This window comes from Carcharodon carcharias, chromosome 32 (assembly GCF_017639515.1).
Source record: "Carcharodon carcharias isolate sCarCar2 chromosome 32, sCarCar2.pri, whole genome shotgun sequence".
Taxonomy (NCBI): domain Eukaryota; kingdom Metazoa; phylum Chordata; class Chondrichthyes; order Lamniformes; family Lamnidae; genus Carcharodon; species Carcharodon carcharias.
In genome coordinates, this window is record NC_054498.1 from 19,226,910 (window position 1) to 19,254,442 (window position 27,533).

A 27,533-nucleotide genomic window follows, 5' to 3' on the forward strand; every position below is an offset into this window, starting at 1 on the left:
AGTGCCGACCTCTGTGTTTTTGCAGAGCTGAGTGTACAAGAGGGGGTGGAAGCTGAGATTGAATTCCCTCGTCTGCCTTTCCCCTTTCACCAGGAGCCTTGGATTAGAAATGATTTACAAATCCACGAACTAAGAAATTCTATTTAGCCTTTTGAGTTAGGAATGCATGTTTCAAAACAGCTGGGGAGAGGGTAGCTTTAATGAGACATAAAATAATACACTCAATATGCTTGAAGTTATTGTTAACAATTTGAGAAAGTATTTAATTCACATTGTAGGGAAATATTGGCCCCTTTCCCCCCCTGCTCCGACCCATTCTGTATCTTCAGGACTGGTGTTGAACTCTCTGAGAGGTACAGGCTTCTATATTTAAGCACCAGTTGTCACGGTCAGAACAGATTACATTCCTAACCCATATATGTCCAGGTTTGTGCCTGAAGAGTAGAATGATGCAGAGTGTTCCCAGCCACAACCATTTGTAGCCAGTTCACTTGTTCAGCCTGGATTCGAAACCTTTCTTCAGATGCAGATAACAGAATTAAACCGGGAATGCCTGCTCCACATTTTCTCATTCTTGGACAAAGAGGACAGAAAGAGTTTGTCGAGGACATGCCAAGCTCTCTGTGAGGTCTTCCGTGATCCAGCTCTGTGGTCTCTGCTGTGTTTCTCTTCTCTGTCAGAACTCAAGAAGGATAACTTCCTGCTGAGCCCTGCGTTACGCTCGCTGTCTATCTGTTGGCACTCCAGCAGGGTGAAAGTCTGTAACATTGAAGACTGGCTGAAAAGTAGCTTTCAGAGAGACATCTGCAGCCGGCACCAAAACCTCGTCAACAGCTTCTTAACCGAAATAAGCCGCAGGTTGGTGGAAACACAAGCAGTTTCCTTTCAAGTACCTCAGTGCAGATTGCTTTAAAGCTTATTCGCTTATTGTTATTGGTACTTTGTGCGAAACAAAAAGTTGTGGTGGCTTCATAAAGGCAAAGTGCCGCAGCTGCTGGGATTCTGAGATAAAAAGAGAGAGAATGCTGCAAAAAAAAAACCTCAGCAGGACTGGCAGCGTCTGTGGAGAGAGAAAGAGCGTTAACGTTTCGAGTCCGTGTGACTCTTCTTCTGCAGAGCTGGTGGTAGGTTAGTGACCTGCCTAAGGTCAGGTCCTCTGCTCCTCCACAGCCTTGCAGTCTCGCCCTCTGGAGTTCCTTGTTTTTCAATTGTAATGAGCCCTATGACTCGGGAGGAGAGAGCATGCCCGGTGGTTTCCCATTGCCTTCCCTCCTGTGTTAAGGGATCACACGTCCTCATCCCAGAGGATCCTCTAAGCCATTGTCCCTTGAAGTTTGAGCTCCGATTATTCACTGCTCTTGTCATTGGGCTGCGACCTGTTAACGCTGAGCCAGGGAGCAACTGGCAAAAGGGCAGGGACCCCCCCTGAGCTCGCAAATGAGCGTCTTACCCTAACAAAAAAAAACCACCATTAATTCTTCCAACATGTTCCTTTTCATAACAAAAACAGAAACAGAAATACCTGGAAAAACTCAGCAGGTCTGGCAGCATCGGCGGAGAAGAGCACAGTTGACGTTTCGAGTCCTCATGACCCTTCAACAGAACTAAGTAAAAATAGGAAAGGGGTGAAATATAAGGTGGTTTAAGGGGGGGGTTCTTAACTTTTACAAATAATCCCTCCCTTCTCCCTTGAATATCCCTTTCATTGAATTCCGCGTCCCGACTGTCACTATTCACTCATTCATTCCTCTTCTTTACCCGCGACCTAGACAATGGGCATTGCAGGCTGTTCAACTACGGTTGGCGGGGGAAGGCGGGTTGGGGTGGTGGTGTGTGTGGGGGGAAGGGGCTCTAGTCAGTTAGTTCAGCGCCAGCTGGGTTTAATTTGAGGCTGCCTGATGTTTGAAGATCGCTACAATAACTGTCTTTACCCAGTAAAGTAATTGGGGAAATAGTTCAAAACGTGTCTTAAGTATTTTTTAAAATGTGTGATCTGTAGATGTGGGCTGTGCTGGAAACTGGAGTGAGGCCAATTCCATTTAAGACTCCAATGGTTAGGGCACACAGCTGGTTTAGCTGTCCATCACTATGCCTGACTGGAACTCCTAAAGCCCAGGCCTCCACCAAACACTGCTCACTGCTCCAGGATCACTCTGGAATGCAAAGTTAACCTTGGGCTTCTCTTCTCTTCTTAAACTCCTCTTCGCTACCCCCTCTTCCCTCACTCCCACCAGGTTCAGGAAGCTCATGTACTTCTTTGTCACCATGTTCAAGACTATACATTCAGCTGTCTCTGCTGCTTCCCTCCCTAACCCCTAACTCACTGGGCTGATCTCCCCCAAGCCCTCTCCCGCTCTCACCCGGAATTCACCCGCAAAGCGGTCACCCAGTCTGCGTTAGGTCTCTCCAATGTAGAGGAAACCGCATTCGGAGCAGCGAATGCAGTAGACCAAATTGAAGGAAGTGCAAGTGAAATGCTGCTTCACTTGAAAGGAGTGTTTGGGCCCTTGGATGGTGAGGAGAGGGGAAGAAAAGGAGCAGGTGTTGCACCGTCTGCGGTAGCATGGGAAGGTGCCGTGGGAGGGGGTTGAGGTGAGGTTCCTTTCAAGTGAAGCAGCATTTCACTTGCACTTCCCTCAATTTAGTCTACTGCATTTGCTGCTCCCAATGAGGTCTCCTCTACATTGGAGAGACCAAACGCAGACTAGGTGACTGCTTTGCTGAACACCTTCGGTCTGTCTGCAAGCTTTACCCAGATCTCCCTGTCGCTTGCCATTTCAACACTCCACCCTGCTCTCATGCCCACATGTCTGTCCTTGGCCTGCTGCATTGTTCCAGTGAAGCTCAACGCAAACTGGAGGAACAGCACCTCATCTTCCAACTCGACACTTTACAGCCTTCCGGACTTAATATTGAGTTCAAAAACTTTAGATCATGAACTCTCTCCTCCATCCCCACCCCCTTTCCGATCCCCCGTTTTCCAATAATTTATAATTTTTAAAAAATATATTTTTCTTTTCCCACCTATTTTTAAATTTATTTCAATCTATTGTTTTATCTCCACCTATTAGCCTATTTCAATATCCCTTCCCCCCACCCCACGCCCAGTAGGGCCATCTGCCACTTGCTTGTCCTGCTTTCTACCTTTAATGTCACCATTAGCACATTCCTTAGATAATATCACCACCGTCAACACCCCTTTGTCCTTTTGTCTATGACATCTTTGGCAATCTCTTCTTTGCCTCCACCTATCACTGCTCCTCTATCCAGCTCTACCTGTCCCACCCACCCCCTCTACCAGCTTATATTTCACCTCATTTCTCTATTTCCTTAGTTCTGTTGAAAGGTCACACGGACTCGAAACATTAACTGTGTCCCTCTCCGCAGATGCTGTCAGACCTGCTGAGCTTTTCCAGCTATTTTTGTTTTTGTTTCAGATTTTCAGCATCTGCAGTATTTTGCTTTCACCTCCATGAATTTTTGTCCTTTAACTCTGACCTCTTGCATGTCACCCATATGACTGGCTGCTGTACCCTCAATGACCTCTGGAATGCTCTCACTAAATCTCTCCGCCTCTCTGCAAACATCCCCTCAATTTTAATTTGCTGTGTGGTAACTTAAAGAGGCTGACTTGTGGGATGTCCAAACAGCTGTGTGGCTGCATGGCTTAGATAGAACAATGTTCTCTGCCTCTCTCCTCCCTTAAGCTTTTAGTCTAATCACAGAATTGTTACAGTGCAGAAGGAGGCCATTTGGCCCATCACGTTTGCTACTAATATAATCTTCATTGGCTCAGTGTCGATTTCTGTCTAATTACCCTCTGGTGAAGCAGGACGATTTACCATGTTAAAGGTGCTACATAAATACAAATTGGTTGTGTTGTAAATAACATTTGTTACAGTATCTGCTCCATTTATATAATGTATTTCATGGGTCCTCGGGCAGCAGGGTGGTGATGGTGGAGGAGAGCACTGAGCAGGGGAACTGGCAAGTCCCTGTTGTCTCCTCCCTGCGTCCTTGACAAGCTGAGGGGCAGACCCCGAGGCCGTGAGGTGAAAGAGAAAGCAGCTAGGTCTTGTGACTGGCACTGTAGCAGGAGCCTAGGGCAACTTGAGGGTGGTTGAAGAGCCAGGAAGGGGAATTGGGACCTAGTTAGACTGACTGGTGGCACCCCTGAGTGAAGCCTCATCAAGAAAGGGGGGAACAGGACTGAAGCCTGAAGCTGGGCAGCAGGACAAGCCTGAACATGTCTGGCAGCATCGGCGGAGAAGAGCACAGTTGACGTTCCGAGTCCTCATGACCCTTCAACAGAACTGAGTTCTGTTGAAGGGTCATGAGGACTCGAAACGTCAACTGTGCTCTTCTCCGCCGATGCTGCCAGACATGCTGAGCTTTTCCAGGTAATTCTGTTTCTGTTTTTGTTTTGGATTTCTGGCATCTGCAGTTTTTTTGTTTTTAAGCCTGAACATGCCTGGTGAGTGCTGCACTGAGGAGCCAAGGCCTTGAGGTAGGACACAGATCTGGAGAATCGGTGGTGAATATTCTCTGGAAATAGTTGTTTCCTGGAGTTATGCCTTCCCTTGACAGCTTTTACAGGTGCAATAAAGGAACTTTGCTTTTTTAAACCTTTGTTCAGTTTGTGTACCTAAATCGCACATTACATTACCATATTGTAGCACCTGCCAACAGATGGTATCACTCCCTCCACCACTAAATGCACAGCAGCGGCAGTGTGCACCATCTACAAGACAAACTGTGGCAACTCACCAAGCCTCCTTTTACAGTACCTTACAACCCCGCAAACACTGTATAATATGGACTGAAAAGCCTGATTTGGCGATGAAACTGATAAACTTTCAGCTGCGTACTACGATTACAGTCAGGTCTATTGCTGAGAATGGACATAAGACACGATCCAATTAAGTCGAATTGGCCACTGTTGAATTTGCTGGATTAATCTCTGTGGGAGCACAGGAACGAAAAACAGTAATAGTCAGTTCACCTGTACAGGCAAACAATTAAACAGAAATGTATTCCTAAGACATGATATAGACCATAAAATCACCTGTCACCTAGATTGTCTCTTACTAGTTTATTTTTTAGAAAAACCCTTTCAATTTCTAATAAAATGTTTCTTTAAACATTCAGAATACCAACGCTTATGAATTTAATTTATCAATTCCAATGTAATTGTGCCCAAGCTTGGCGATTTTAAAGTATCTGATTGGTTACTGTGTTTACATCAGATCTCCAATTCGCAAACACTTTGGACAGAATTTTGCCGTCGGCGAGCAGGGGGGGTGGGGCCTGCTTGCCAATGGGGGGGTGGGGCCCGCTTGCCGATGGGGGGGGTGGGGCCCACTTGCCGATGTGTATAATGACGCTGGATGATGTCGGGCAGAACCCCCGGCATCACCGCGCCCCATTTAAATTTTCAGGAAGGCATGGGAGCAGCAAAATCAGCTGCGGGCCCGCTGACCTGTCAATGGCCAATTGAGGCCCTTGACAGGATCAATTATACAATTAAAGGACCTGCCCGTCCAACCTTAAGGTTAGCAAACAGGCCAGGAGCCTCGGCGACAAAGAGAGAAAACATGAAACCTCATCCACCGGTGGGATGTGGTTTCATGTACGGATTTAAAAAGTTTAAAAAGTTTTAGTGTAGATTATGAACATGCCCCATTGTCACATGAGGGGGACATGTTAAGGATTTTTTTTTTCTATTTTTAATATTTTTGAAAGTGGAAGCGATCTCCCTGAGATTGCACTTAGCCTCAGGGAGATGTGCGCTCTATCGTGCGCATGTGTGAATGAGCGCACCCTCGCTTTTGGGGAATCCTCCCTCCACCCGCACAGGGAGCGCATAGCGCTTCCCTCCGGATGTCTCTCTGGGAGGGCCTTAATTGGCCCACCCACTTAAAATGGCGGTGGGGCCCGTTTCTCTGGCGGGGATCAGCTCCCCACCTGCCGGAGATTGGGTCATTCCCGCCCACCCATCCGACAGGCAGAAAATTCCGCCCTTTGTTTTGGGCGATAACATATGGCCTAAATAAATTAGGACCAATTCCTTTCAGAAGGCAAACCCTTCAGTCCACACTATGCTGTGCCAGTCTACAGATACATTCTTAAACTCTTGAAACTGCTGAAAGATTTGTTGACCTTGCACTCATCTGTAAATACAAAACACAAGAAGATCCATTCTGATCAGGCCACAATGGGTTAATTCACCTTTACATATCTGACTGTTTAGAAACTTTCTGGTGCTGGCGTAGTGGTATTGTCACTGGGCTAGTAATCTCAGAGACTCAGGGTAATGCCCTGGTGGGGACCTGGGTTCAAATCCCACCATAGCAAATGGTGAAACTTGAATTCACTAAAGATCAGGAATGAAAAAAGTCTAATGATGACCCATCTCATTCACTAATGTCCTTTAGGAAAGGAAATCTGCTATTCTTCCCTGGCCTACATGTGACTCCAGACCCAGAGTAATGTGGTTGTCAACATTTACAATTAGGGGTGGGCAGTAAATGCTGGCCCAGCCAACGACATCCTGTGACTGTATAAAAAAAAATTCATAATGACCAATATTGTAGAAAAAAGAAGTTTTTCATCTTGCACTCATCAGGACACTTTACAAGAAAACCTGTGTGAGGGGAAAACAACAATTTATACTATATGTGAAGAGAGCCTCCCGGTTTAAATTTCAAACAATGCTTGTCAGTCACCATCACTAATGCATTCTCCATGGCGATATCTCTGCCGATCAGAGTCCACTTGCCAACCAATCAGCACTCACTGAAAATGCACACCGAGGCACCAACTCTCACTGAACCAGGAGGATTTTAAATTTAGCATTCACGCCAAGAGAGGCACTGGGTTGGGGGAGGAGAAGGGGGTGAGGAATAATGCCCCAGTGTTAGCCGGCTTTACAGTGTGAATGTGTTGATGTTGGGTTGATGTTGTATCTGTGATTATTAATTGCACTGGTCCTTCCACAGTTAAACAAATTATTCTGCAATTCTTTTCCCAGGTGTCCAAAGCTGCTGTCGATTATACTTTCAGGCTGTGGACACCTCACTGACAGCTATATTATACAAATCCTGCAGAAATGCACTGAACTGAAAACCCTGAAACTGGAAAACTGTGCGAGGCTGACTGACAAAACCCTGGAGGCAGTGACTATTTACGGAATCAGTTTAACCACCTTCCATGTAGACTTCTGTCGGAATATCACGCAGGAGGGGATTAACCTGGTCCAGAGGAAGCGTCCCTCCCTGTCCTTCAGTGCGGTGCGGAGTGCCGAGATGATTCCTGATCAGCCAGACGAACGTGCCGACCTTGGGAGAGGAACGAAGAAGCGATTTCAGTGGTAACAGCGAATAGATCTTGCAGGCCGCCCGGGGCGGGGGTTGGTGGGGTAGGGGGGTGGGGGTGGGGGGTTAGGAGAATGCCCATAGCCACACAAGTGCCTGATCGCAGCCATACCATCACAGCAGCAAAGGGAGGGAAGAAGAGTCGCTATGAGTCACTCCAATGCTCCTTGCAGTTATGGAGTGAGTTTGATGGTGATCTAATGGCAACCTGCCTTTAGCAACATGTATTTGCATTTGGCACAGTGTGCAGGTCGAGTATCCTTAACCAGAACCCTTGGGGTCGATTGCGTTTTGGCATTCAGATATTTCTCGAGAAGTTCTTCCAGCTTTGTCTGCCTCACCAACACTGGGTTCTGTTTCATGAGTTTGCCTTTTACTTTATATTTTGTTCAGGTCACAGACTTGCCACGCAAAAAGTTCAGTAAATAGTCACTGCCTCCAGTGACTGAACTCAAAAACCGTTCAGTTTTTGGGTATATTTGGTTTTCGGGTGTACGGACAAAGGATATTTGACTGTAGTGGGCTCGGCGTTCCACCAACAACAACTTGCATTTATATAGCACCTCTAACATAGTAAACCATCCTAAGGTGCGCCACAGGAGTGTTACCAGGTACAATTTGACACTGAACGACTGAAGGAGACATTATGACAGGTGAGCAAACATTAGTCTTAAAGTTAGCCTCTTATGGGAGGAGAGAGAGGTAGAGGTTTGGGAGACAATTCCATAGCCTAGGGCCTAGACTAGGCACTGTAGGCACAGTACTAGTGCTGGGATGTAGGAAGCGGGAGATGCGTAAGAGACAAGGAAGAATGCAGAGATCTGCTGCTCGTGGGATCTTGATGTGCACAAATTGGCTGCTGAGTCTCCCACACTATAACAATGACTACATTTCAAAAGTAGTTCATTGGCTGTAAGGTGCTTTGGGACATTCCGAAGTGGTGAAAGGTGCTATATAAATGAAAGTCTTTCATCTGAAAAATTTTGAGATGGGGTTTGATGTGTTAAAGTATGATTAGAATCATTAATGCACTGGCGAGAAATTAAAAATGCAAATATTGATAAATAAAAACGCTTGTGATGTAAATAATAATTAATTGTATCGTGACTAAATTCAACAATTCAGGTGCAACTTAATCTTGCGAGACCTGGTGTTGGAATTCAGCCCAGCATCATAACTGGCTCCAGGTGACCAGTAGTTATATGGCCTGGCCTCACCTGCACAAAGACACTCCTGGTAATCATAGGAGACCTGGTAAAGTTGAAAACCGCACTGAGTTTTACCAGCAGAAGTGGGCACTGAGTGAACCAGGCTGGTTATTTCTACCCAATTCGTCCCATTGTCCCACTCTGCAGCCCTACATGTAAAATCGTTCATGTAAACATGACCAGTTGTCACATAAGAGTTAACTTCCTAATGGGAGCAACTGGATCCTGCATTGTTGGGTTGTAACTCAGACAAATACCTTATTTTCATTTTTAAAATATCCTCATCCTTTTAGGCTTGGCAGAAGAACTACATTTCATTCCAAAAATTTAATTGCAGATGGGGAGAAGGGTTCCTCCTAGAATCACTACATATTCAATCTTGTGGTCTTTTAATTTAAATCTCCTTTCAGATTTTAACCATGGCTAATGGATGGGTCATCTCTCAAGACTGTAAATTATTAAAACACTGTCTGAAGCTGTCATTTAGGAGGGTAGCCACTGGGTGGTGCTGGAGGTTCATGGTCCCGATTTTGCTGGCAGTGTTGAGGATATATCATGCTTGGCCTAAATAGCCAAGTGGTTATGGTACTGGGTTTGTAACCCCAAGATCAAGAGTTCAAATCTCACAATGGCAAAACTTTGTTTGAGCTTGGCCTAAATAGCCAAGTGGTTATGGTACTGGGTTTGTAACCCCAAGATCAAGAGTTCAAATCTCACAATGGCAAACTATGAAACAATGTAACTTCATCTGAAACAGATAGAAACGGGTTTGTACTCGAAAGAGTTACAGAGTGAGGATGCCGTGCTCTGGGAGTGCAGCCTAGTCTCTGGAGTACACCACGACTTCACAGCTTTCTAAGTTTGAGGTCAGAGTGCCATCACTGAGCTATGTCTGACAAGTCCTTTTTATTTTCCAAAGGTGGCTTAGCTGCGCAATGTGAAGAGAGAAACAGCAGAGACCATAAGAATCATTTCCCAAAATTCGTTGGGAGTGGGAAATTTTGACGTGACTGGACTGTGGGAATTCTGACCGCCCCTCCTTTAAATAAACCAGGAAACTGTAGTGCTAGGAAAGGGTTAAATAGATTGTTTTGAAGTTTCTATGTAGTAATTATAACTTCTGGCTTTAACCTGTTACATATTATATTGGATTGCATAGGGCTACATAGGATATACAGCACAGAAACAGGCCATTCAGCTCATTCAGTCTCTGCCAGTGTTTATGCTCCACTTGAGCCTCCCACCATCTTTTGATATCTAAATTGATCATATTAACCCTTTATTCATAGGGTTAGACATATACTTGTTTAGTTTCCCCTTAAATGCATCTATTTATACTGTTCACTTCAACCAGTCCCTGTGGTAGTGAATTCCACATTCTCACCTCTCTTTGGGTAAAGAAGTTTCTTTCTGAATTCCCTATTGGATTTCTTGGTAACTACCTTACATCGATGGCCTCTATTTATACTTTTCCCCATAAGAGGAAACATTGTCTCTCTGTATCCACTCGATCAAAACCTTTCCTTATTTTAAAGATCTCTATTTGGTTACCCTTCAGCCTTTTTTCAAGAGAAAATAACCTAGCCTGTCAATCCTTTCCTGATATTCATACCCACACATTTCAGGAATCATTCTTGTAAATCTCCTCGGCACCCTCTCCAGTGTCTCTATATTCTTTTTATAATATGGAGACCAGAACAGCACACAGTTTTCTAGGTGTGGTCTAACAACTGTTCGATACAGGTTTCACATAACCTCTCTATTTTCAGTTCAGTCCTAGATATAAAACCGAGTGCTTGGTTTGTTTTTCCTGAACCTTACTAACCAGTGCTGCAACTTTTAGTGATTGTTGTATTTGTACTCCGAGTTCTCTTTGTTTCTCTACTCCACCGAGGCTCGGACATTCCAAGTAATAAGTGATACCCCTATTCTTCCTACTAAAATGTACTAGCTCACCTTTATCTCTGTTGAACTTAGTTTCCAATTATTTGCCCATTCTGCAAGTTTATTAATGCCCTTGTAGTGACTCGATGGAGCAGACTGGTTTCAACAAGAAACAGATAAATTTTATAACCGAGCTTTTCAAGTGCTACCATGCTCGATCAGGACTCTCGTCAGGAAGCCCCACCCCCTGGATTGTCTGTGCTTAGGGCTCATTGGTCAGAGCCTCCCAGAACATCACGTGACTCTTGATAGACAGGAGAGGCTATACTTTCAGTTATTACATTTTTTCCCCCTTTAGTTTTTTTTACAATTTCTGTTTACAGGGAACATTTGAATATCCAACAACATACATATATATACAACTTCAAGTGATTAAAGATCAAGTCTCTGGGGTGCTCTCCTTATATGGCTAGAGTGGCATAATTCCACCACTTGAGGTCCGTCAACAGGATCGATAGGATCTGGAACTGCAGCATGAGATACATCATTAGAAAGTAGCAGTTCTGGGTTAGGCAACCCTACAGAGACATTGGGTATGTCTGTTCTAGGTCAATCTGTCACCTCAGGGATTGATGATTCAATGTTAATCACAGGCGGAATAGTTGGTTGTTGGAAATGTCTCTGTGTCCTGAATATGGTCTACGTGCTTATGACCTATTCTTTCTTCCACTTGTACTTGGAAAGATAATGGATCAGTCTCTGAGTCAATGGTCCCAGGAACCCAATAAGGTCCATCTCCAAAATTTTGCATGAATACTGTGTCACCTACACTGAATGTGCGAGCTTTGTGGTGTATGTCGTGGTTCAATTTTTGATTACTCTGATTCCGCTCTACCCTCCCCTCTAAATTTGGAAACATCAGGCTTAACCTTGTATGTAGGTGGCATTTCATCAATAATTCAGACAGTGTTGAACCCGTAGTCAAATGTGGTGTTGTATAATAACTGAAAAGAGAGTGGGAAAGTTGAGTTTCTAGATAACATTTTCATTCCAGATTTGAAAGTTTGTACAGCTGTCTCAGCTAAACCATTCAATGAGAGATGGTAAAAGGCTCTGATTCCATTCAGATTCGTGAATTTCTGAAACTCGTTGCTGGTAAAAACTGTACCATTATCAGAAACAACAATTTCCGGTAGGCCATGTATGCTAAAACTGTGACCCAGCTTCTCAGCAGCTGTGCTCCATGTTGGTGATCTGACTTTGTATACATCCATCCATTTAGAATGTGCATCTACAATCAACAAAAACATGGTACCTAAGAAAGGACCTACATCATCAATATGCAGTCCAACCCAGGGTTGACCAGGCCACTCCCACAGATGTAGGGGGGCTCAAACAGCTGTTGCTGACAGTGGGGGACAGTGCTTGACCATGCTTTCAATGTCACTATCAGTGTCTGGCCACCAGATGTAGCTTCGTGTAAGCATTTTCATCTTCAAAATGCCTGGATGAGCACTGTGAAGCTCTGTCAAGATTGGTTTTCTACCAAAGGCTTCTTCCTGTTGTGAATTCCATGACCAATGGAGATTATTTTTTAAATAACAAGTGTAATGGTGCCAACACAGTTGATAAGTTGGGCAAGAAGTGGCTATAGTAGTTGATTATACCCAGGAAGGACTTGAGTTCAGTTACTTTGGATGGTGAGGGTGTATCTTTTATTGCCCAAACTTTCTCTTCTACCAGATGCAAACCCTGTGACCCAGGTAAATAACTTCTGTCGCTTGAAATGTGTATTTTTCCTTCTTTAACTGTACGCCGCTTCCATGAACCTTCTCAACACCTCCTCCAGGTTGGTCAAGTGTTCAGTCTTGGTTGGCCCTGTGATCAGAACATCATCTAGGTAAACTACCACTCAGGGAGTCCTTACAAAAGACTCTCCATTGTCCTTTGGAAGATAGTGCAGGCAGATGATACTCCAAAGTGTAGGCGAGTGTACTGATAAAGACCCTTGTGTGTGTTAATAGTCACACATTCTCTCAAAGTGCTATCCAGTTCTAATTGTTGGTAGGCATGGCTCATATCCAATTTTGTATAGGATTTGCCTCCAGCCAGCTTGGCATAAAAGTTGTCTATCCATGGAATATGGTACTTATCTAGTTTTGCTGCCTTGTTTACGGTCAATTTATAGTCCCCACAAATGCGAATGGTTTGGTCAGGCTTAACCAATGGAACTATGGGTGTGGCCCATTCTGAGAATTGGAGAGGTTGGATGATGTCCGGCTTTTCTAACCTGCACAGCTCCGCATCCACCTGCTCTTTCAATGTATAAGGCACAGGTCTGGCCTTAAAGAAATGTGGTGTTGCCTGAGGATCAACATGTCTCTTGGCGTGCACGCCTTTTAACTTCCCTAATTCATCCTGAAATACACTGTCGTATTTCCTTAGCAGTTCAGGAACTCTTCCTGTTTTCCGGTGAAATATTTCAGACCAGCTTGATTTTCTGTAACCAGTCTTGGCCCAGAAGACTGGGTCCTTCTCCTGTCACTGTTATCACAGGCAGCTGGGCTGTCTGTTGCTTGTAAGACACTGGTACTGTGGTGATGCCCTTTACCTGAATAGATTTTCCAGTGTATGTCTTTAATTTAGCAATTGTCCACTCCAGGTTTATTGGCTGTCTACCTTCATTAAGGTATTTGAAAGTGTGTTCTCTCCCACCACATGTAGTTGAGGCTCCTGTATCTACCTCCATCATTAGTGGCTTCTCATTAACTTGGATTGTGACAGTGATAGGTTCAGTTTTTACAGCGGTGATGTTATACAGGGAATAAATAAATACATTTTAAAATTCTCATCTTTGTTTTCAAATCCATGGCTTCAAATCCTCCCTATCTCTGTAACCTCCTCCACCCCTCAACCCTCAGAGATAACTACCCTCCTCTAGTTCTGGCATTCCCAATTTTAATCGTGCCACATTGGTGGGGATTGTGCGTTCACACACACTCTCCACCGTTCCACTGCCTGGCCTGAAGTTGTGGAATTCTCTCCCTGCACCTCTCCACCTCTCTACCTCACACTCCTCCTTTAAGACACTTCTTAAAACCTACCTCTTTGACCAAAGCTTTTAGTCATCTGACCCTAATACCACCTTACGTGGCTCATGGGAAGCACTTTGAGATGTTTCATTATATTAAAGGTGCTGTATAAATATAAGTTGTCGTTACACTTAATCTCTGTAAATCTACATTCGATGTTGCAAATCCTGCAGTCGTAAAGAGTAACTTCCGAGCAGAGACATCCATATCTAACAGGCATTCTCCCAAATAGACACACACTCTCACACATTGGCACACACTGACACACACACTGATACTTTCAGATGCTCTCTCTCTCTCTCTCTCACACACACACACACTCATACACAGGCACTCTCACATACACACATAGTGTGGAATTTTACAGTCCTGTCATGGTGGGGGTGAGACCATAAAATGCTGCCTGTGTAAAATTCCGCTCACAATCTCAGGCACAAACACACACACTCTCTCTCTCTCACACACACACACACCACACACACAATCTCAAGCACACACTGTCACACACAGGCTCTCTCACACAAACACACACACAAGCACACTCTCTCATACACATGCATACTCTTTCACATACACACACACACACGCAATCTCACACTGTCTCTCACACTCTTTCACCCAAACACTCACAAACAAGCACACTCTCTCATACGCACATACACACACACTCACAATCTCAGGCACACGTCAGTACAGAACGTCTAATGAAGATTGCAGCTTCTGGTGTTTCTCTGTGTTTTCCTCCTTAATTGATGTGTTTTTACACAAACAGCCAAATTACTACAAAACTGGAAACTAGTTCTGAGTTTTATCATCCAATTCTAAAACAGGTGCAGAAAGCTGAAAGTATAGCTGGTGTAGGTGAGAATTTAATTGTCTTTCTGATGAGCAAACTCAACATAAAACGTTCTCGATGTCACAAGCTGACTCCAAAGACATAGCTTCAAAGCTGCGTATGGGAAAATATCTGGGGGTTACAAGAGTGGATGTTGAGAAATGCCCAACTTTCTGTCAGGACCCAGTGGCCTCATCCTGCGTCTAAAAACTCTATGGCTTTTCAACGGATCAAATAGAAACATGGAAAATAGGAGCAGGAGTAGGTCATTTGGCCCTTCGAGCCTGCTCTGCCATTCAACATGATCATGGCTGATCCTCTATCTTAACGCCGTACTCCAGCTCTCTCCACATACCCCTTGACACCTTTAGAGTCTAGAAATCTATCTATTTCCTTCTCAAATGCAACTTTGTGAAGGGAACTGTCCATACAGCAGACTTTTAGTGACTCTTGTGAAAAGCCACCCTTATTTCTGAGCTGGGCATGAGGACAAAGGTCACTATTAATCCTTTCATAACCAAAGCAAGCACAGCCCCTCGCTTTGACTGCTTTAAGCTCAAACATCTGTCACTTAGTTTCACACTTTTTGCTCAGCTCTACGAAGAAATGCCAAAGTTAAGTCTTTCTTGATTGGTCCCTGGAACCAACGATTTTTACATTGAATTGGTTCTTTATTAAATTATTTATTGATTTTGAATTTTTAACATAAATAAATCAAACTTCTCTCGCTAAGTTAATGAAATAATTTTCTCTGTGGCAACTTATCTCAAGAAGATTACAATATTCATCCTCAAACTTAGTTTGAAATCATTTGGAAAAATTGAATCAATTATGTCACTCCAAAGGCTTCGTTGGAGATTCTCCGTTCTTCGTACTTTTTTTTAAGCTAAGCTATGAGAATGATAAAGGAGTGTAGGGAAAGTTGTAGGATTCTCCAGGGTAGATCCTGGATAATGGGAAGGTTTTAAATGGATACTTTGCCTCAGTCTCCAGTATCCTGTGTTGAGATACCATTAATGCAGAGTATAGCTGATGCTAGGTAAAGTGGATGTGGTTCACTTGGCTGATTCCTGGGATTAAGAGGTTATGAGTTATGGGCTGAACAGGTTGGACCTGTATCCATTGGAGTTTAGAAGAATGAGAGGTGATCCACATACAAATTAGGAGCAAGAGTAGGCCACTCAGTCCCTCGAACCTGCTCCGCCATTCAATAAGAGCATTTCTGATCTGATTGTGACCTCTCGCCTATGCCTTTAACATTTCACCCCCTTGCTTATTAAGAATCTATTTAGCTCTGCCTTAAAAATATTCAAAGACTCTGCTTCCACTGCCTTTTGAGGAAGAGAGTTCCAAAGATTCACAACCCGCTGAGAGAAAAAAATCCTCATCTCTGTCTTAAATGGGTGACCCCTTATTTTTAAACAGTGACCCCTAGTTCTAGATTCTCGCACAAGAGAAAAGATCCTCTCCACATCCACCCTGTCAAGACCTCTCAGGATCTTAAAGGTTTCAGTCAGGTTGCCTCTTACTCTTCCAAACTCCAGTGGATACAAACCTAACCTGTTCAACCTTTCCTCATAAGACAACCCACCTATTCCTGATATTAATCTAGTAAACCTTCTCTGAACTGCTTCTAAAGCATTTACATCCTTCCTTAAATAAGGTGACCAATGCAGTGCACAGTACTCCAGATGTGCTCTCACCAATGTCCTGTATAGCTGAAGCATAGCCTCCCTACTTTTGTATTCAATTCCGCTCACAATAAACGATAACATTCTAGTAGCTTTCCGAATTACTTGTTGTACCTGCACACTAAGCTTTTGCGATTCATGCTTTAGGACACCCAGATCCCTCTGAATCTCAGAGCTATGCAATCTCTCACCATTTAGATAATATACTTTTTTTATTTTTTATTCTTCCTGCCAAATTGGACCATTTCTGTCATTTGCAAGATCTTTGTCAACTCTTATTGGTTGCATACAAATCCTGATGGGACTTGATAGGGCAAACGCTGAGAGGAGGTTTCCCCTTGTGGGTGAGACTGGAACTACGGGGCACAGATTAAAAACAATCGGTCTCCCATTTAAGCCTTGAAGAGAGGAAGGAACGAACGACGGACAGATGTCTGCATCTGTGGTACTTTGTTTTCCTCTTCTATGCTCCATGCTGGGCATTTATAAGTGTGGCTAGTCTCAATTGAAAATGAGAAAATATCTACCACTCAATGAAGTGTAAATTTCCTGTTAACAAAGCCCACTTGTGTGGATAGAAATAGCACATTATTGCAGGTGAATTGATTGGTGCTAATTTACTGGAAGGGTATGCCATTTTTAAACTTAACTGAAACCAGGAGTCGTGTGCCAATCACTGTTAGCTCAAGGTATTCTCATTAGTACATGGGATTGTTGTGCTTGTGAGGTTGTTGCCCGGATATTGCATAAAGTCAGGTTCAAAGAAGCGGAGCTGGTAACGTGAACAACCAAGTTGTGTGCATTTGCCTGACAAAGTCGAGGTTGTAAAGTATATTGTGCTGAAACCTGAGTTTTTAATGGGCTTTATAAATATAGTACAAAAGCCAAGAGGTTTTGCTAAACCTATATAAAACAATTCAAACCCACTGTCACTATGATTCCCTTCTGGGCACCCGAAGGAATGGGGGGGGGGGGCGGTGGGGGGGATAAGGGGCCAAAAACAGGAGGACAGGAGGAGCACCAGGGCCCATGATTTTTCTCCCAGGCCCAGCTCTCACCTTACCTCTTGACTAGTAATCCAGAGGCCCTAGCTAATGCTGTGGGGACATGGGTTCAAATCTCACCATGGCAGCTGGTGGAATTTAAATTTAATTAATAAATCTGGAATTAAAAGCTAGTCTCAGTAATGGTGATCGTGAAACTATCAACGATTGTTGGAAAAACCCACCTGGTTCACCGATGCCCTTTATGGAAGGAAATCTGTCATCCTTACTCAGTCTGGTCTACAGCGATGTGGTTGACTTTTAACTGCCTCTGGAAATGTCAGTTCAAGGGCAATTAGGGATGGGTAACAAATGTTGGCCTTTCCAGCAATGTCCACATCCCATGAAAAGAATTTTTAAAGAAAGCAAGTCAGAAATTATATAACATTAACAGCACAGAAAAAGACAATTTGGCCAAACTCGATGAAGTTGGTTTACGCACTAATCAAGCCTCTTTCCAACCCTCTTCGTCTAACCCTATCAGCAGAACCTTCTAGCTCATAGCTTGGCTTTGTTTATAAGTTGCTAGAAGGAATCATTAGAGATACACAGTGAAAGCAGTCTGTACCATTTACAAGATGCACTACAGCAAATTGCCAAGGCTTTTTGACAGCACCTTCCAAACCTGTGACCTCTACCATCTGAACAAAGGCTGCAGAAGCATGGACCACCTCTGCCTGCAAGTTCCATATCGCCGTTCCTTCACTGTCGCTGGGTCAAAATCCTGGCATTCTGCCTAACAGTACTGTGGTTGTACCTGCACCAGATGGACTGCAACGGTTCAAGGAGGCAGCTCAGCACCACCTTCTCAAGGGCAATTAGGGATGGGCAACAAATGCTGGCCTAGCCAACGACACCTACATCATGAGAATTAATTTGTTAAAAAGTGAGACATCTGGACAGAGAAGGGTTAAGTATGGACACTATGACTTCAAGAAAGATCACGTACTGAAACCTGGCTGAATATTTTGAGATTACTGGGCTGGTGGATATAGGTAGTTGGCTGACATTCCATTTTCAAAGAGTTGTTGACAAGCTGTCATACAAAACACTATTTAAAAGATGAGCCCTATAGGGTTGATGTGCAGATCTGGGATTGGGTGAGGAACTTGTTACATTCCTTATTAATGGGAGTAGTTTTGTGTGGGGACGAGAGTTATTCCTGGAATCTAGCTTTTCACAATCTTTATTGGAGGATGGCTTTGGGGGGGACTGCAAGTTTGTGGATGATGCAAAAACTTGTGCAGGTTTCAGGACTTTAGATGAGCAAAATTTCTACAATCAGGTTTAGCTACAAATGGAAAATGAACCCACATTTGGCATTGAATTATAGATAAATGTAGCATAGGAAGAACTAATGTCAACCATGTGTGACGACTGTTGAATAGGGGGAAGGAAACTGAATGTTATAACATACAAATCTTTAGTTTACAACCAGTGGTGTAGGCTGGTATTAGGATGTACTGTTGGGCCAAACCAATACAAAACAAAAAAAAAAAAACACTATACTGTCTCTGTACAAGCCTCTGGTTAGGCTCATCCAGCATAGTATGTTCAGTCTTGGTTCCCTTACATAGTGGGTGATAGAGCTCCTGAAAGAGGGAGGGATACATGGCTTCAAGGTTACTACAAGAAGCTTAAGAGCAGGACTCTGTACCCCAGAAAAGCATTGACTTCAGGAAATTGGATTAAATTAGCAAAAAGATCCTTCTGACAGCTGAGTTAAATCGACTTGGCATGTTGCACTGGGCGTGGGTTCACTGCAAACATTCAAAAGTGATTTGGGCGTGTTTCTAGCTGTAGCTGACACTGTACAAAGTGGGCACTGGGTGATGTGGCACAAGGGCGCTGTGGCCTCCTTGTGAAGGCCTTAGGTCAGAACGGGGTAGGAGAAAAGGGAAAGGTAGAGAAGAATTTTCCAAAGTTAGCCAAGGATTTTTTTTCTCTTTTTTTTGACTGCACTTCTCCCAGTCAATTAGGTGGGGATGTTGGGGGTTAATGGACAGATGGGAGTCAGCACGCTCAGTAGCATCATGGAACAAATTCAGTAGATCAGCTGGTCTTTTCCATCATGTTTGCGTTGGAAAATAGAAAAAATCAAAGAGCAACTCACTGCTAATGTGTTAAAATGCAAGGTTTTTATAAGGTGGTTATGTTTTAAACCATCTTTAAGATAAAATGGAGGAATGAAGAGGGTCATGTGATTTGCTACAAGTTCTGCCAGACAAGCTGATATGACACTGTTACCGTGAGAAATGGGGGTCCAAATCAGATATTATCCAAATGGACAAAGTAGGTGATTGTGTCTTTTATTAACGCTTGGTTCTCTTTTTCAACCAGTTCTGCAGCCGAGTTCTGATTTGTTGCGTTTGGAGCCAATCAAAATGTGTAGCACGGAGGGAAAGCGAATCAAAAGCAAGGAGGTGGGAGGTGACCAGCAAGACCATTACGTCACTTTTGACGATTTAGATTGAATGGCAATATTAATGGAACTTGGCTGTGCTTGTACCACAGACCATATCGCGTGCTTAAATTACACTTGGCATTCCAGTGAATTAGCACACAATGTTCAATTTATTAGATTCCTGTCTTTCAGCATTACATGCTGAATGTGTTATTTTTGTGTTTGGAGAAAAATTTTAAATGTGATCCCAGTACAAAAATCGGTCTGTAAAATCTGGAAAATGAAATTCTTAAGGCACCATGTAGTTTCTCTTAGGCCAACTGCAGAAAGATGAAGGAAGAGTCCAATAAGTATTAAAAAAAAATCCACACTGTGCTTAATTTAACAGCATTATAAATTTTAAATGATGATAAAGCTCCTATTTGAAGAGACCATTTAAGGCTGGGTATAAAACACTCAGCACTGAAGTAGCAAAGTTTAACATTTTCAATCACTCCTTTAAGCAAAATATTTGCAGCAGCTGGAACAGTATAAGCTCGCGCTTTTATGTTAATTTGCCTTCTGGGTAGCATCTGGTGACCTGACTGCAATGTTATGCCAGGTGTGATTAAGGCTCAGTGTAAGGATGAGTAACAGGAAGCAGGATATGTGTAATTATTGTTCCTGCCCAAAACCAATAGGGCCTTCCACCTTTAAGGAAGAGAGGGTGCAGAAAAGATTCATGAGAATGGTTTCAGGGATGAGGAGCTTCAGTTACCTGAATAGATTGGGGAAACTGGGATTGTTCTCCTTGGAAAAGAGGAGATTCAAAACCGTGAGGGGTTCAGACAGAGCGGATAGGGACAGACTGTTCCTATTGGCACAAGGTATGAAAACCTGAGGGCACCGATTTAAGGTGATTGAAGAAAGAAGCAATGGCGACATGAGGAAGAACTTTTTCACGAGGCGAGCGATTCGGATCTGGATTGTTCTGCCTGAGAGTGTGGTGGAGGCAGACTCAATTGTGGCTTTCAAAAGAGAATTGGACAATTGTCTGAAGAGGAACAATTTGCAGGGTTATGGGGAAGCCACAGGGGGAGTGGGACTAAGCAAGTCGCTCTTGCAGAGAATCAGCACAGACAATGGGCTGAATGGCCTCCTCCTTTGCTGTAACCTTTCAATGATTCTAGGCAACACTTACTGCTGCACAAGTTCCAGCTTGGCAATTCTAATCCTGGTTAAATATTTTTTCAAAAGAGTTTATTCCTGGTGCAAATATCTTTTTAATATTAAAGTTTTAAATCACCAATCAGAAGTGCATGAAGTACATACAAATTAGGAGTTATCAGCCATTTGGCCTTCAAGTTAAACACGGACACAATGACTTTAAATTAACGCTTTATTTTTTTAATGTATTTCTGATAGGAAACTCACAGGCAATTCAAATTAAAACAAAAATAAATATAAGAATATTTATGTATAATTGCTCTCCCTCATGAACAATTATACACAATGTACATTTTCTTTTAAACTTTAATTTCATAGCTCCCTAACTCTGGGAGGGGTCGTCTATACCACTCTTAAAAATGCACCAAAATATCTCCATGCAAACTTATCAAAAAGTGAACAAAAACCAATACCAGGAGAACTGTTTTATTTTAAACCTGCTTATAGTTGAAATTAAAATCAAACAATAACATTTATCACATTCATTTTTCTTCAAGTACATATACAATTAAAATATTCTGGGCTCCTCATTATAGCTGCAGTAGTCACTTACGCTTACTATACCAGAAGGCTTGCTCACCATCGCCCCCTGGTGCAGCAATTTTTGTTCAGAGAATTAATAATCTGTATCAGAGCCTTCTGCATTGTCCACATTGCGGGACAGCATGTAATTGTCCATGTCTATGGACCTGCAGTTGTTGATAGCATAACGCAGTCGCTCCGCCATGACTGCCTGACTGGAGTATGGGGGCAGCCGCAACTGGAAGAAGCAGGTTTGTGAGGTAGGCAAGCTGTCATAAGGCTGTGAAAGAGACACAAGATGGTGATCAGAGGGGTAGAAAACTATAATATTATAAACTTATGATACAAACCACTCAAGCAGATCAGAATAAACACAGGTACAATCACATATTTTTGATGAGTATCAAAGGGTTAATTTGTAGTATATGACGTTCCACACTGTCGGAAACCAGGATAAAGTAAGACATTTCATCAGCTTTTTAGGTTAGTAGATGGAGCCAAAGATTTATTATTTAAAAGTCAACTTCTGTTGTGGCCAAGGATCAAATTGAGGCAACTTTTACAATCATAATGTTTCGAAGTAAAGAATTGGAGTGTTGATACTATTCTGCTCATTATGAAAGAAGCAGCCTATAATCTGCTGTCATGAAATCACTAACCTATAATTGAAGGCAGCGTGACTGAACATCTTGGAAAATGTTCAGCTGATCAGAGAGCCAGCATGGAGTTGCAAGAATCTGACTGACATTTTTTTGAAGAGGTGACAACTTTGAAATAGTGGAAAAGGGACTATGGATGCTATTTACATGGGACAGAATTTTCCCCCCATCAGGTGGGGGAAGTTCAAGAGCGGGCACACCTCTGATTGGGGGTGTGCCGCCATTTTATATGGGCAGGCCAATTAAGGCACGCGAAAGAGCGCACTCATCTCCCTGAGGCTCAGTGCTGCCCCAGGGAGATTGGCTCCACATTAACAAATGTTAAGAACAGAAAAAAAAAAAATTTCCCTGTGTCACATAAGTTGGAACATATCCATCACTTTTAGTTACACTTTTATTAAATTTTTAAAAACCTACATGAAACCCCATCCTGCCCGTGGATGAGGTTTCAGGCTTTTTCTAATGCCCGCCAGGGCTCCCAGCCTGCACACCAACCTTAAGGTTGGACGGGCAGGTCCACTAATTATGTTAATGACTTTGTCAATGGCCTCAATTGGTCATTGACAGGTTGGCGGGCTCACAGCTGATTTTGCTGAGCCCCCGCCGACCTGAACATTTAAATGGGGCGGGGTGACGTCGGGAGTTCCACCCAACAACATCCTGTGTCATTTTATGTGTCAGCGAGCGGACCCCGCCCCCTCCGCTCGCCGGCCGGGAAATCCTGGCCATGACTACTATAGGCATTTAATAAAGTCCCTCATAAGAGACTGTCGAAGCTCATTGAACTAAAGGCAAATTAATAATTAATCTGGTTAGGAAATGGACTGAGCAGGAGACAGAGTAGGGATAATGAGCAGGTACTTGTAGGACATGACTAGTGATGTCCCCCAACAATCTGTGTTGAGGCTTCAACTATTCACTGCATTCATTACCGATTTATACAATGGGATAGAGTACCCGAAATTGCCAATGCGACAAAGATCAGGTGGTATTGTAAATGGAAGTGTAAGATTACAATGATATAGATAGATTAAGTGAAGGGGCAAAACTGGGGCAAACAGATTTCAATGTAGGCAAGGGTCAGGTCATTCACTTGTGTCAAAAAAAAAAACAGAACAGGGGGCTTTCAAAATGGCGAAGAGTTAGAAACAGGGAATTCCACAGAAACTTGGTAGGGAGGGGAGCACAGGCAGGTACACAGATCTTTAAATGTCAAGAATAGATACAAAAAAGTCAAAAATGGCTAATGGAATGCTGGCCTTTATATCGAGAGGACTAGAGGAACAGAACATGGGGGAAGTCATACTTCAGTTCCACAAAGCCCTGGTCCACCCTGGAGCACTAAGGAAGGATATATTGGCCTTGGAGGGAGTGCAGCAGAGATTTTCTACAATGATGCCTGGACTCCAAAGATTAAAGTACAAAGAGAGATTTAAAAAAAACTACGGCTGTTTTGCTTGCAATTTAGAAGGCCGCAGGGTGATTTGATTCAAATTTTCAAGATATTCAGGAAAGCACATAGGGTAGAAAGCAAGAAATTATTTCTTGGTGAACCTAGGACTGGGGTCATAGTCTAAAAATTACATCCAGACCTGTCAAAAGGCAAAATGAGGAAATACACTGCACAGAGGTTGCAGCAAGTTTGGAACTCTCTTATATGAAAATGGCAATTAATGCTAGATCAATTGTTAATTTTAAAACTGAATTTTATAGATTTTTGTTATACAAAGGCATTAAAAGATATGGGACACGGGTGTATGCAGTTAAGTCACAAATGATCCATGGTATTGCTGAATGGGGAGTAGGCTCGAGGGGCTAAAAGGTCTATTCCCATGACTATAATCTTGGTCTCAGATTAGTAGCCCAGTGAATTCACTGGTAATGATCAGAAGGATATACTGGTAGGTTTTGATGTAGGATGGGAGGAGGCTCATGTGGAGTGTAAACACTGGCTTTTTAAAAGTTCTTTCATGGGATGTGGGTGTCGCTGGTTAGGCCAGCATTGATTGCCCTTGAGAAGGTGGTGGTGAGCTACCTTCCTGAACCACTGCAGTCAACGTGGTGTAGGTACACACACACACACTACTGTGGGTGGGGGTGCGGGGTTATCTGAGGAGTTGCGAATGGCGCTGAACATTGTACAATCATCAGCGAACATCCCCACTTCTGACCTTATGATGGAAGAAAGGTCATCGATGAAGCCACACAATGACTGCACAATGGTCAGCACTATTCATGATCCCTCAGATACTGAAGCAGTCCATGTCCAAATGCAGCAAGACCTGGGCAGTGTCCAGCAGGTTGAGACTTCATGAAGTCCAGTGTCATGTTGAGGACTGCCAGGACAACTCCCTCCTGACTGTATACCACTGTGCCACCACCTCTGGATCGTGATGGTGGTGTCTGGACATTATCTGTAAAGGTATGATTCTGAGAGTATGACTGTCAGGCTGTTGCTTGACTAGTCTATGAGACAGCTCTCCCAATTTTGGCAAAAGCCCCCAGATGTTACTAAGGACAACTTTGCAGGGTAGACAGGGCTGAGTTTTCCGTTGTAGTTTCTGATGCCTAGGTTGATGCCAAGGGGTCTGTCTGTCCGGTTTCATTCCTTATTAGACTGTGTAGCGGCTTGGCTTGCTAGACCATTTCAGACTCAACCATATTGCTGTGGGTCTGGAGTCACATGTAGACCATGGCAAGGACGGCAGATTTCCTTCTCTAAAAGGACATTAGTGAACCAGATGGGTTTTTACAACAATGGTTTCGTGGTCATCATTAGACTCTTAACTCCAGATTTTTATTGAAGTCAAATTCCAGCATCTGCCAGGTGCCCAGAGCATTACCCTGGTGACAATACCACTACACCACTGCCTCCCTGTGTACATGGACACGTTAACATTCACATTTTGAGTCCCCACCGCTTATAGGGGTGTATTTGAATACAATTTGTCCACCGTACACGATGGCCCATATAATATTCAAAAGACCAGATGAAGCAAAATAATGACAATGCCAACACTTTCAGTAAGTTACTGAAAATGTGAGAAATATTGTCAAGCTCTATGGAACAACAGAAATGATCACGATGTAAGCAACATGTAATTAGGATTTCTGGAAAGATATTTAAAGTCTCTAGCTGGGTGTTACTACAGCTGTCAAGGCTTCCCACTTAGACTCAAAAGCTGCTTATAGCAAACTTAATTAAAGAAATAGCACATCAGCCTGGCTGATACAGCATGGTGCTAATCATACAGAAAATAGCAGCTATAATTTACGGCTATTAACAAAGGCTGAACTTAGTTTGTGAAAGCATTGCTTTTCTTAGAGGGTATTGGATTTAATTTTTAAAAATACATTTGGACTAACAAGTAGTTTTTAATATCATAACGTAATATTATAACAGAAGCATTCTTGTTTTTCTTGATGAGCCCAGCTTGCGATTGAGGGTACTTCCCATGTAGGATTCTAATGAGTATTTTATTAGCTTTTACTGAATGTCAGGCACAGATGTTGTACGCATTAGGGAAGATTTCTTTGTTGACATAACTCCTTAATTAGTATTACTGTTACAATATGGGGACGATAATTTTAATGCAACATTCAGTGCTCCTTAATAAGATATGAACTAGTTTCAACAAAAACAGCTGTTTCTGATTGAAGGAAACAGAGCACAAAGACCCTATTACTAGCAACATTAAAAAATAATATTAGTGCAAATGGCTCGTGGCCATCAACTTCTGGCCAACTTGGCAAAAACCGGTGTTAAATGAGGAAGTTTTAAGTGGTGAGAGCTAGAATACCCAACAGACCCATGAAAACACAACTAAGTAAAAACCCAGATGCACAAAAACCTGCAACATGGTAACGTGCTAACAACCCTATAACAATCTTCACGGTTGAAATATGTGAAACTTTCACAAGATATGCGGAATTAGGGCTCTTTAAAATGGACGTGTATATGTATTCTCATTAAAACATCAAATTGTTATCAATTTAGAGATATTCACATCTGGAGTAGAAATACACCTATATCCCATTCTAAGTAATCTCAATTAGTGTAGTTTCGTTATTAAATAGTCAGCACATTACTACAGATTTATTCATTGCACATACTGCTTAAACTGTTAATAAAGTAGTTAGCCAAAATTATCGATACACATCCTTATTGTGGAAGCGTGAAAAGAGATACTGGATTTGACAGAATGCTCAGGTAGGCCTTTGGTCCATTGTTCAACAGGCACAGCATTCTGCACATTCACTGTCATGAAGCTATTAATGTATATAATATTACTGGAAAATATTTTTCTTTTAAAATAGAGGTTTAGTCTGTGGGTGTCTTAGTCTTAATTGGATTAAAGACAGCTAGTCTGGGTGCTTTGAGGTGTACTAGTTTTGATATGCAGGAGGGACAGAGTGCATTTGCATTTTTTGAATAGAGCATTCAAGGAGTGGGGTGAATTCTGGCACCTAGCGAGCAGAGACCAAGCAATATGTTTATATTGCTAATAAAATCGGTACTATGAAAGGGGGTTATAAGAGGCTGGTGATACAATGAGAATTTACATTCAATGGGCTGTGCTAGGTATAACAAGTCAATTGTTTTGTGTGTGTAGGGCAGAGGCAATGTGAGATCAAAAACAGCTGTAAGCCTCCAACTATCTCCACGGGAACCAAAGTGAAAAGAACCTGATTTTGAATTCCTAAGGTGAAAATGCTGTGCCTGGTGTCTGGTTAAGTCTGAGTTTCTGTTGCCTTAATGGAGATTAGTTTGGGAATTTGTTAAAAGTTATGATCGTTGTAATTTGCAGCCACATGTATATATTTAACTTGTGTAAATTAATAAAAGGTCATTTAGCTTAATATAAAACCTCTCGAGAACTGGTGGCTGATTCCTGAATTTAGAGTTGCATCTCAAACATATCACTTAAAATTATAGCTTATGGCAGTTGCTTACAGTTTCCCTCTGGGATTTTTAAATAGCTCAGCTGTACTAACTGCACGGTCATAACATTCACTGAGTACTTGAAAAGGCACGTGACCAGCAAGATTCTACGTGTCTCCGAGTGTTTGAGTAGGCTTTTGATACCCAATTGAACTCTACACACTACAGGAGTCTACAAGATGGCTAGCAAACATGCATTAAATGACAATGACTCCACTACTCCCCAAATGAAGAGGTAAACCATTACATTGGAACAGGAACTAAGTGGTATGACATGATGATGCTGGTGAGAAGGCACCAAGAAAAACAAAGATAAGATAAAGTCTAGTGGGCAGAGTACAACTTCTCCGAGCACTACAAAGATCACTTGTACCAGGTGAAGCATGTTAGAAAATATGGAACAATTATTGTGTGTGTGGATCGAGTGAGGACCAGAACCAAAGGAAATTGCCTATTAACACATCGACTATCCAAGGAAAAGCTAAGAGCTTGTTTATGAACCCAAAACAGCAAGGTAGTGAGAGCTCTTCTATCATCAAATCTTTTATTACAAGTCGTAGCTGATAGATTCAAGAGAAGTAGCCATAGCCTACACAGTATCTGGGTGAGTGGTGAAGCTGCGAGTGTGGGTAACATAGCAGCCAGTAATTCACCCACCGAGTTTAAGGCATTCA

The 27,533-nt window shown here is 42.8% G+C and overlaps 2 protein-coding genes across 12 annotated transcripts in view; one reads left to right on the forward strand and one right to left on the reverse strand.

Annotated features, from left to right (window-relative positions):
- The first annotated feature begins 380 nt into the window (after nucleotides 1-380).
- Nucleotides 381-26,708, forward strand: fbxl22 (F-box and leucine-rich repeat protein 22). Its single transcript, XM_041178590.1, has 3 exons — nucleotides 381-858; nucleotides 7,031-7,369; nucleotides 26,531-26,708. The coding sequence occupies exons 1-3, from the start codon at nucleotides 524-526 to the stop codon at nucleotides 26,544-26,546; spliced, it is 690 nt and encodes a 229-aa protein (XP_041034524.1). The 5' UTR covers nucleotides 381-523; the 3' UTR covers nucleotides 26,547-26,708.
- The window catches only part of herc1 (HECT and RLD domain containing E3 ubiquitin protein ligase family member 1), a 231,321-nt gene continuing 224,682 nt past the window's right edge, over nucleotides 20,895-27,533 (reverse strand). For all 11 annotated transcript variants that reach the window (XM_041178586.1, XM_041178583.1, XM_041178585.1 and 8 more), the window contains one exon: nucleotides 20,895-21,538. In XM_041178586.1, coding sequence (XP_041034520.1) covers nucleotides 21,353-21,538 — 186 coding nt within the window. In that variant the 3' untranslated portion in view covers nucleotides 20,895-21,352. The remainder of the gene's footprint in view (nucleotides 21,539-27,533) is intronic.

Coding starts and splice junctions, on each gene's coding strand:
- fbxl22 (XM_041178590.1), top strand. CDS start 524: ATGCAGATAACAGAATTAAACCGGGAATGCCTGCTCCACATTTTCTCA. Junction 859..7,030: donor TTAACCGAAATAAGCCGCAG/GTTGGTGGAAAC, acceptor TTCTTTTCCCAG/GTGTCCAAAGCTGCTGTCGA.